Genomic DNA, 10,706 nt, shown 5'->3' on the forward strand with positions numbered 1-10,706 from the left:
TTTTAAAGAATATTTAATCGAAAAAATGGGGTAGATAAATTATATGAACAAATTTAATAAATGTAAACAAAGTTTGAATCCTGGGGACCTTACGTCAAGTGACGAATTGTCAAAATGCACAAGAGTCCACCACCTGATATCTTTAAATCCACCTTGGGTAGAACGAAAAAGCATGTCGATTTTGTTAGTTGGGTACAGATAAAATTTTGACGCTCCTACCGAAATCTGCCAAAATAATCTGGCCACACTGTTGTCAAGGCGGCAAAACATAGAAACATTATTTACAAAACACACCAAATAAATTCCTTCGTTTTTCTCGGTTTCATGGTGCTTATTTTGCCTTTTGCAATAACTAATTAAGAATATTGTTCCGATTTCAATGCTTCGTAACACTGTGAAAGACTATATTCTTGAGAGCTGTCGTTTGATTCCATGAATATCCTTCGTATGACGGTATGTACATCGCTGCAGGTATGGTTGTATTGCATGAATTTGTCTAAAGTTTGTATTTTTATTCAATATATTTGTCGGCCAATTCTGGTTGAACAAACATTAAGACCAACTTAAAAAAAACGAGTTAGTCTTAAGGAAGGGAATAGAGAGGATAAGACTATACAGCTATACTAAATATATGAATGTTACAGGACTATCGAAACTAGTGGCACTACGGCAACCGCAAGTAGAGCATCCTCTTTGCAGTCCTGATTTCTACCACAACAAGGAAGTCCCAGTCCACACCAGTTGGAATCAGTTTGAAGTGTGGTGAAGAAGTAGGTAAAGCTCAAGTTAGGATGTATCTAACTCATTTAACACTCTTGCTCAACCACTCTAACCTAACCTTTGCATCTTCCAGCCATCATGGACACTAGTTCGAGATCTGAGCAAAAGATAACTTTGGTAACACCCCGCCGAGTGTTGAAAACTACCAGTGACAAGGATCGAAGGCGCATAATATCGGCCTTTGAAAAGGGTGTCTCGGCATCAGCCATCAGTAAAATTCTAAACATAAAGCAAGGCACGGTGTATGGAATCATAAAAAATTATAAAGAACGTTTGCAGATTGATTCTAAGAAGCGCGGGGGACAAAACCCCAAATTGTTGACACCAGAAGCAATAGATAGTATACATCGCTGGGTAGACGAAAATGAGTCCGTCACGCTAAGGGTACTGACGGAACGAGTGTTTAAGGATCACGGTCTGCGCGTAAGCTCTACCACGGTAGCGCGGGAAGTCAGAGCGTACAAAAATCCGACAAAGATGCCAAAAATTCAGTACCGATGCGATCGATGCACCTTAAACCACCAAACCGAGGAATGTCCGTTTGACGATGAAGTAATTGAAGGCTTGAAATGTTCCACCTGCAATGAACCACATGGTGCAAATGATTCGCAGTGTCCTACGCGCAAAGACCCGTTCGCGACGAGTCCACTCCCAAGCGAGGAAATTGAGCATGAGGAAAGTTCGACACAATCTTCGCTGGACGCATTGTCACCGCTGAAAGCTGAACCGTCCTGGCCATCGTCCGCAACTCAAAGCCCTGCACGGGAAACTAGCATCGTGACTGCAACACCGTTAAGTTGTCAAAACGACGTTTCTCACATTATCATCGAAGAAGCGGACGCACTGTCTACTTCCACCGATGCAAATTCCCTGCACGATCCTGAAACCCTGTTGACCATTTTCAAAGAGATGAGCGCCAAACTCAGGGCCTGCCGTACGAAGGCGGATCAAATCCAAGTACTGGGAGAGATCATTATTCGTTACGGATAGGTTGAGTTATAATGACCGGTTTGCAACGCTAAGCATGGGCAGTGCCAGGGCAATGAAATACCAACGTTAGTAAAGCGTTGGACATTAGGACCACTTGCAACAGTGAACGTTTTCAGTTGACTTCGGTTTGTCAACGGCATGGGATATCATCATCATCATCATTGGAGAACCGAAATATTGAAAGTACAGTCTGTTACCGAGTTACACGGTTCTCGACTTACGCGAATTCGGAGATACGCGGTTCTCTAAATTTGACAGATTAAATGTCAAATCAGTACAATTTGCTTCAAGTTTGGACAGACAGACTGTGTAATCCTATCACTAAAATATAAGCTGGGCTAATAATCCTTGGGGCTATCAAATCGATGGGGAACAAAGAACAAAAAAAAGATTCGACAACAGAGAAAACAAAACACAAGCAAAGTGTTGCAAACCTTCTAGCATAAATCTAGAAGTTTATATAATTTTCGACTAAACCACAGCGTATCTAGTTGATGTATTAAACTAAGTGAGGCGACTGTACATATTAATATCTTATTCTTAGAATTATTATTGTTTCCGTGATTCTTCCCAATCTCTTGTAATGCAAATGCAAATAAAAGTATTTAGTTTTTAAATAACACATGGGTTTTTTTCTTCTAAGGGCACCTTTATCCTTTTCAAACAATATTTCTAGCAGCTGTGTTACCAGCATTAGCTAATATTTTATCGTTATTTAACTTACCTTCAGGTATTGGGAAAGTGTTCGAATGATGCAATTTTTGTTAGTTAATTATTCCAAAAATTCATGTAAAATTTACTCATTGTTTTCTCTCTTATTTGAATGCGGCTCATTATTAATTGTTGATTATTATTAACAAGAATAAGACAATCTTCAACGTGGTACACTGTTTTTGGAGTTTGTTTAAGGCTTTCCAACACAGTTTAACGTTGCTCAAACACTTATAGGCGATTTGCATCTCGTCAACATTAATCTTATTCATATAATTTAAATACTATGGACTAGTGAATTGATGCGAAGTTGCAAAGCACTAAGGCAACCCGTACAGATAAGTTTGCACTCCGCAGGAGGATCCTTGTCTAAGTCTTACTTTTCCCTTACATCCATTAGTGAAAAGGAAATATACATATTTTAAACGCAATTACTCGTAAATTTATGAAACTGTAAGAACAAAATCGTCACAGTACCATTGCTATCGTCTGCAGATCTGCAACATGTCGTAATTATAAGCGATTATTTTTACATTTTGTATAGGATAACTGTTCCAGTATTCGGCAGTGTAAATGTTTGCAGCAGGGTAACTAAAAACGTGTAATTACGAAAAAACGCGTGGTTTCCACACATATTTGTTTTAATAGCGGTATGCTTATTTGTTATTCATATCACGAAGTTTCACATCATTTCCTTGCATATTTTTCAAAATATCAAACAAAATGTGCGGAGTTCACAATTTTTCGGCAGATTTGCTGTCAGCCAATAGTTAGGCAGGTTTCATTACTAAGAGAACCAGAGCACTAACACAATTAAAGTGTGGTTTTTATGAAAGATTTTATGGTTGCAGATTTTATACTAGCCCGCTTGGAATTTTAAAATCACAATAAACAAGTAATTATTCACTTTAAATGCTGCCGAAAATTGGTACACGGTAAATGTTGATTTTTACAGATCAATGCTGTTGGCTCCTGCCGAAACTTTAAACAATAACACACTTTTGATTTGGCTGAATAATCATTTAAAACCAGACCAGAACACTAAAAAGCGTATGTCGACACATAAAACGACATTTCTTGTATCAAATATCACTAATTTCACTGTAAATAATCCAATAACTTGAGAGAAAAATAATAATTTGTGAGCCAGTCGGAGCCGTACTCTATAGTCGTCAGGCAGTCTCATTTCTCCAATGCATACTTTGTTTGTAACTCTAATCAAAATGACTGTAAAAATTGCCAGCAAAATGCCCAAAATGGGCAACATAAAATTAATAATTTAGGTACTTGTCAACACCAATCTTAGGAAAGTGAGAGTGTTAAACTGTTTTAAACATTTTGTGTATCTATTGGCATTGATTAAAACATTTACCGACCCGTATTCGCGTTGCCGAAAATAGGAGCACAGCCTGCCGAAAATAGGAACAAAAACAGTGTTCGCATTTAAACGAATATCTCTAAAAAATACATTTAAATCGGCAAATAAAAAATAGCACAACATAATACGATAGTTTATCGTACAAACTAATGTCACTTTCATGAAAAGTAATACAAAATGTAAGTGTATGAGCAGTTTTTATGAAACTGCTGCACTAACCTGCCCAATACTGGCACATTTACCCTATTGTTGAAAAACCCCAATATTGTAAAATTGTTTCAGATCACAAAATTATTCCCTACGATGCTACAATAGTTTTAACAATTAGCCCATAACATTTACAAAGGAATACCTCCACATAGCGTCATGTGAAAGTTCGTTATTTTCATTCCTTTCTTCCCCTCTTCGCTGATATGACTGTTACCAGCATAGAGGTAGGCAAAAAGGGACTGGCTTGGGTACAGGGAACTAGAACTGCAGCCTTTACACATTACCCTGATGCGCCTTTCAACGCACTTTTACCTCGCCAAACCAGTTTAGGGATTGGCGAAACATCTGCCGTTTTTGGGATTCCAACAGCTGCGAGAAGTCCGCCAAACGGAAGCGCTTTGTAATTTACGCTCGTTCTGGTGTGTTCAATTGAGAATGGAAACATGGTTACTGGATGTAAAACCAAATAATATAGGGAACGAGACATTGAGAACATGAGAGCAACCTTATGAAATAAAAATATGAACAAATTTGTCATGGAATTCAAGCATTAATCTGGATTGATAGGCCTAAAATTGTTAAAACTGTTGCATAGAAAATACGATTCTCTTAACTACATCTACAGCTATATCGTATCAAAGCAAGCGTCATGAATTTACGCGCTCAAACGTGGCGTTGATTTGCAATCGATGGTGCCTACACCATGGCTGACGCAACACCCCTGAAATATGAGCATTACTTTCAGCGAACCAACACCGACCCCTAGCTGGAAATGGCTAAAAATCGTAGAATGTAGCCAAGATAACAATTTCACAAAATTACGCATCATCTGTAAAAGCGTATCAACGACCCCTGCCACCCCTGCAGCTACTTCATTCTTTTCAGAAAATATTGCGCATCGCAAGCGGCTTGAAGAGACGCGCTTTCTCTGACAACGAATTCATAACCTCAAACACCCGAATGAAACGACCCAAGATAGCTCTTTTTCGCATTGAAAATTGATGGTGGCCCTGAAAAGGGCCGTTTTGTATCGATGGCGGTGCTACAGCACGTTTATCAGCCGGAAGAAAATTTAACCTCCGAAACCGTACAGAGTGCGGCCCTGGCGCTTCAGCGCGTAGACAACGTCCATAGCGGTGACGGTCTTGCGCTTGGCGTGCTCAGTGTACGTCACAGCATCACGGATCACGTTCTCCAGGAACACCTTCAGTACGCCACGCGTCTCCTCGTAGATCAGGCCAGAGATTCGCTTCACTCCACCACGGCGAGCCAAACGGCGGATGGCCGGCTTGGTGATGCCCTGGATGTTATCACGAAGAACCTTACGATGACGCTTCGCTCCGCCTTTGCCCAGTCCTTTTCCTCCCTTGCCGCGGCCGGTCATGATGTATTACGAAATTGATGAGGTATACGGTCAAAGAAAGACTGAAATTATAAACGAACGGCCGAAAACCCGCTGATTATATACTGTTCGTCTCAATCACCCGTACAGTGTATACACACACGTTCAAGTGTATGTGTGAGACGATGGATTTGCTCAAATTTGCTCAATTGTGGTCGACAAGGGAATTAGGTACAGCCTTGACAAATCTTCGCCGCCATATTGGAAACGGTGCTGTGTACCAGGGGTAGGCAACCTACTAGCATTAGGTATGAGAGCGTTGAAGTCTACATTTTCGAGCAGTTTTTGGTACACTTGATAACAAAACGGTAAATAAGTAAGGATAATGTTTTGAAATATTTGCTGTCTGATATTCGCTTTTGAATGCCTGCAGTGAGTCGTGCAAGTTCGTGCAATATCCTTCAATATTTATTTTATTGTGGTTATTTAAAACAAAATCGTCATGCTTATATGCACTATGGTAACTTCTACTTGAGCTGATATTGTAGCTAAAATACATAAGGTTTTTGGAGCGAATATTAAAAATACATTTTTTTAGACTACAAACAAGCCGACTATGGTTCTTTCACATTCAGAGAGCGGTACAAACAATTCTATTTCAAAGTGTGAAAGACTGGTGCCGTCAAACATCTTATTACTGTTCCACAAGTTAGATAAGTTAAATGAAGAGGGAATATTGAGTGAAGTGCTTGTGATTTTTTTAGTAAACTATGTGAAATTATGTGGAATTCAATAGCTTTTAGAGGTTTTCAATAAACATGCACAAAAAAAACACAAATCGTGTTGTTTATTTCATTGATGACGCCTTGCTTGAAAATAAAACGCAACGAAAAATAATCCCTGGCACCGTGGAATAAGGAAGCTGCGTCTTTGAAGTGATTGAAAACTTTTGGAAGAATGGCAAATTATTTTTCATTTGAGAATTGATGGAGATAATTTGTACTGATTTAACATATGAACTGTCAAAAATACAAATTCGCGTAACTCGAGTGTCGCGTAACTCGAAGAAAGATTGTTTGTTGGTAGATCCCAGTAAAATTTTATGAACTTTATATTTGTTCAATTAAAATATTTGAATTCTGCCTTCAATTTTAATGTTTGTTTGTTGGTACAATGTGCTCTGATAACAGATTTTTCGAATATCCTCCTCATAACGCAATATCACCTTTGTGTTGAATTGTCATTTCTCAACAACACGAATGTACTGACAGCCGGATAAAACGCACCCAGATAAACGTTGTCCCACCCCAATTGACATTTTCGAATAACCGGGAATTGGAGCAAACTTCCCTAAACAGGATTATTAAACTTCCCTTAAACTGCACCAGTTTAAGGGAATTTAGAAAAAATCCTTTAAAATAAACTGTGATAAGGATTTTCGTTTTTTTCTCCTATATTTTCTCGAAAATTATGTTTCCTATCTTTATAGTTGGTCATGTAGTCGTTTTGTATTTAAATAATACCGATTTTTTATAAAATAATGTCACAAAAAAATTAGCTTTTGATTTTAATCAAAACCCATATTTTATGAAATTCCATATCATATTTTTATAAAATGAGCTCCACGGCATCGTCCATCTATAGAATACAGTCTAATTTACGAACTCACTTAATCTTAGCGCTTTCAACACACTTGATCACACACAAGTCCACAATTTCAGGGGTATCGAGTACTAATCGAACAGTTATGGAAAAACAATTTCGTGCAAATGTCATATGGAACTGTAAGTCTCATCCGTAATGACAGAACGCCCATGGTTATAATAGAAATGTCGTAGGAGGTAAATTTAGTTATATAACAGAAGACGATGAAAAATATATGGCCGAAGTAAGAATGCAAAAAACAAATTTTACAGTTAACAATTGTTTACAGTCTTTCCACAAGTTACGCGAATAATGCGTTCCGGAAACATTCGTGTAACTCGAATTTTCGCATAAGTCGAAATCATGCTTAACAGCCTTGTACTACAGTAGAGCGTCGATTATCCGGGCAGCTCGGGACCGGATGGTTGCCGGTTAATCGATTTGCACGGATAATGGTCCAAGAAATGTCAAACGCATACAAAACATATCAAATTCACTAGTTTTATTATTAATTCACCTAGAATCAATCGATTAATCGTTAGTAGAATATTATTTTAATCAATAACTGTAGGTTTCACAACTGTTCATGAACAAAAATGAATTTCGAAAATACCCCTAGACACTACAGAGCTGCACAAGAAACTGGTTTCCCAATTGATTATCGCTGCAAACTTTCGTACGTACGAACAGCTGTCAGATTTATGCGCACGGTTAAGCCGCCCGCCGGTTAATCCGTCCCCGGAAAATCGACGTTCTACTGTATATACTTGATTTATTACTTGAAAATATACTTGATTTATTATGATTTATTATTGATTTTAGTTAATTTATGTAATTTATTATTTATTTATTGCAAATTATGTAGAACAATCGGTTATTTCTGTATGTTTAGAATTTTTGAAAACATTACAATTTATTTTTCACTTGAAAATTCGTGAATAAAATTGTACGAGTTTTACATCTCAACTGTCAAAAAAAAAAATTTATTTAGCTCGAATTCACGGAACTCAAGAGTCGCGTAACTCGGGGAAAGACTGTAGCAGTAAAAAGTAAGAAATAATTTGTTATTTTACATACCTCGAGCATAATCCTAAAAAGGAATGTTGTGAATGCAATCATAATTGGTGTGGTAGCTTTTGAACATCTTGTAAGCCCGTCAAAAATGCTCACGTTTGAAATTGCACTAAAATTGTATGGTAAAATAAACTTGAAAAGCGAAAAAAACCACAAATGCATTTTGGACGGAACGGACAGGAGAAAATTCTGTTACAATTCATTCGGGGGGTTGACTTGAATGCTAGCTCGAAAACTGCTCGAATTTATATCGCTAGAATTAAAATGCTATGGAGCTGTGACCGTACCTTTTCTTTACCTTTCACATGATCCTATCTCTTCGTCAGCAATAGCAACAATTTATTCAGTGTGTTTTTCATTCCACCACGAAATACAACCATCACGAAACAGCAGAAATGTATAGTGATGAAAGGTATTTCGTTTAATTTGTTGTTATATTGTGTTATTTAAGACAATTTAGCTGTTTTTGCTATCTCACGTCTGGGAATTTGCCGCAAGTCCGCCAAAATTTTAGTTCAGTGGCATACCTCCACGGGTTGAGAGTGTGTTGCGCTTGTAGCTCAATTTGTGGTGAAGTGTGCGCAGCTTACGTTAGTGTGCGTGTGTTGGAAAGGTATAAAAAGAGCGACTTTTTTAGCCTACCACCTTCAAAAATTTTCTGCTTCAAGGCGTGCAGACGTGTGTTACTTTCAACGCGAAAAACTAAGTTTCTCATCAAAGATGGCCCGTACCAAGCAAACCGCTCGTAAGTCAACTGGTGGCAAGGCACCACGTAAGCAGCTGGCCACCAAGGCCGCCCGCAAGAGCGCTCCGGCAACCGGTGGTGTGAAGAAGCCGCATCGTTATCGTCCGGGAACGGTCGCCCTGCGTGAGATCCGTCGTTACCAGAAGTCGACTGAGCTGTTGATCCGCAAGCTGCCCTTCCAGCGGCTGGTGCGTGAAATCGCTCAGGACTTCAAGACGGACCTCCGCTTCCAGAGCTCGGCCGTGATGGCTTTGCAGGAAGCGAGCGAGGCGTACCTGGTCGGACTGTTCGAGGACACGAACCTGTGCGCCATCCACGCCAAGCGTGTGACGATCATGCCGAAGGACATCCAGCTGGCTCGTCGCATCCGTGGCGAGCGTGCCTAAGCGGGCTACGTCTGCTACCCCCTTCTACAAACGGCCCTTTTCAGGGCCACCAATTGTGTTGAAAAGAACTTATTCTATCGATGATTCATCCGAATGCGTTTCCCTGGGCCGATAAGTGAGGTTATGGTGCTAAAGAAGGGTAATATATTGGTCCGCTTGCTGTGATGCGCCTTGAGCTAATTGCTGTGCATTTTTCGGCTTGGTGCAGGGTTTCTGCGTCTCACTTTTTTCAATTGTACAGATATTGTCCTCAGAGCAAGCCATGAATTCCAAGCGAAAAAGTAATAGGGCCAGCGAAATTGCACGAATGAAATCGGTCAGTTAAATTCTTGTCTTATTTCACATTTTGTCATTTATTTGGCTTCGGTGGTGTGAAGCGCATTGTCGGTATCCGTCTATTGTGAAGAGACAGCCAGAAGTCTACCCTAGCTACTTTTTGGCGCGTTTTGTGCGTGTGCTTTTAATGTGTCGCACCCAAGCAGTTTTGTTAGAACTGTTCCCCAGCGTCTAGTAAGTGTGTGTATAATCTTTCTATTGTATGCGCTTCAGTTTGGAAATTTCCATGCTCCAAACTACGCTTTGCCATTAGTGAAAATCGATAATATTCTGCGAATTTGATAAGTGCAGAACTACCTAATGCTCGTGGTATTTAAAATACTCATTTATGGATGTTACCCTTAATTTTTATAGCTTGCACGGAAAATGGTAGGTACGAATAATTAGTTAAAAGCTTAATTTGTGTAAAAAATATGGATGAATCAATTTGATGATTTTTTTCTGGCTGGTAGCCCAGTGCGTTACAATCCACAATAATTCGCCATTTTCTGATCATTCCTGTTCGAACAATCGAAGTGTGAACCTCGCGCAAGGCTCGTGCTCATCGTTCAACGACGGTTCCTTTGTGTGCGTGTGGCAAACAGCAGGGCGGGCAGGTACGTTTCCTCGAACCAAGCGAAACAAAAGAAATCCACCGGACGCGCAACGCAGTGCTGCTTAGTTGTGTATTTTTCTACAGTGAGTGTTTCATTGATTCATACTGTACTCCGCTTTTCTGCTAACCCATTTACATTTAATTTTCTATACTTATTTATAAGTAATATTGGTTGTTTTCATGGTAAAAAAAATCATTTTATTACTTTTATTGCCTTTACATATACATTTAGTATGTTGTATAGTGTGTGTTGGTTGTGATTTTTAGCTCGAAGTTAGTCATCTTTTTTTAAAGAAAAATTATCAACTTCTTTTTATTTCATACAAAAGATTGAATACATATGGTGTCGCATAGAACAAATTTTAAATTATTTTGATTTCCTGCTGCTTTCATTTTTAAAACAATAACTGGATGTAAGAAATCCAATTTAAATGGAACCTAATTACGAATTTGTCTTTCTTCTGAACGCATGGATTATATACAGTCAGTCCAAAAAGTATTCGTCTAGCTGAACA

At 38.9% G+C, this 10,706-nt stretch overlaps 3 protein-coding genes across 6 annotated transcripts; 2 read left to right on the top strand and 1 right to left on the bottom strand.

Annotated features, from left to right (window-relative positions):
- The first annotated feature begins 235 nt into the window (after positions 1–235).
- LOC3289887 (uncharacterized) lies at positions 236–2,390 on the top strand. 4 transcript variants are annotated; one of them, XR_009764853.1, is made up of 3 exons: positions 236–453; positions 645–770; positions 854–2,390. XR_009764853.1 is itself a non-coding variant. In XM_061644973.1 (3 exons), exon 3 carries the CDS (start codon positions 859–861, stop codon positions 1,768–1,770), a length of 912 nt encoding a protein of 303 aa, XP_061500957.1. In that variant the 5' UTR covers positions 241–471; positions 645–774; positions 854–858; the 3' UTR covers positions 1,771–2,390. The 4 variants fall into 4 exon arrangements, 3 of the variants coding, with proteins under 3 accessions (XP_061500957.1, XP_061500958.1, XP_557666.3); XM_061644973.1 differs by having other exon boundaries at positions 241–471; positions 645–774; XM_061644974.1 differs by having other exon boundaries at positions 241–471.
- A 2,683-nt stretch (positions 2,391–5,073) lies between these two features.
- LOC1269019 (histone H4) lies at positions 5,074–5,587 on the bottom strand. The gene has a single exon (XM_307600.5). It carries the CDS (start codon positions 5,451–5,453, stop codon positions 5,142–5,144), a length of 312 nt encoding a protein of 103 aa, XP_307600.4. The 5' UTR covers positions 5,454–5,587; the 3' UTR covers positions 5,074–5,141.
- A 3,191-nt stretch (positions 5,588–8,778) lies between these two features.
- LOC1269020 (histone H3) lies at positions 8,779–9,305 on the top strand. The gene has a single exon (XM_307601.4). The coding sequence runs from the start codon at positions 8,850–8,852 to the stop codon at positions 9,258–9,260; it is 411 nt and encodes a 136-aa protein (XP_307601.3). The 5' UTR covers positions 8,779–8,849; the 3' UTR covers positions 9,261–9,305.
- Positions 9,306–10,706: the final 1,401 nt, after the last annotated feature.

This window comes from Anopheles gambiae, chromosome 2 (assembly GCF_943734735.2).
Source record: "Anopheles gambiae chromosome 2, idAnoGambNW_F1_1, whole genome shotgun sequence".
Classification (NCBI taxonomy): domain Eukaryota; kingdom Metazoa; phylum Arthropoda; class Insecta; order Diptera; family Culicidae; genus Anopheles; species Anopheles gambiae.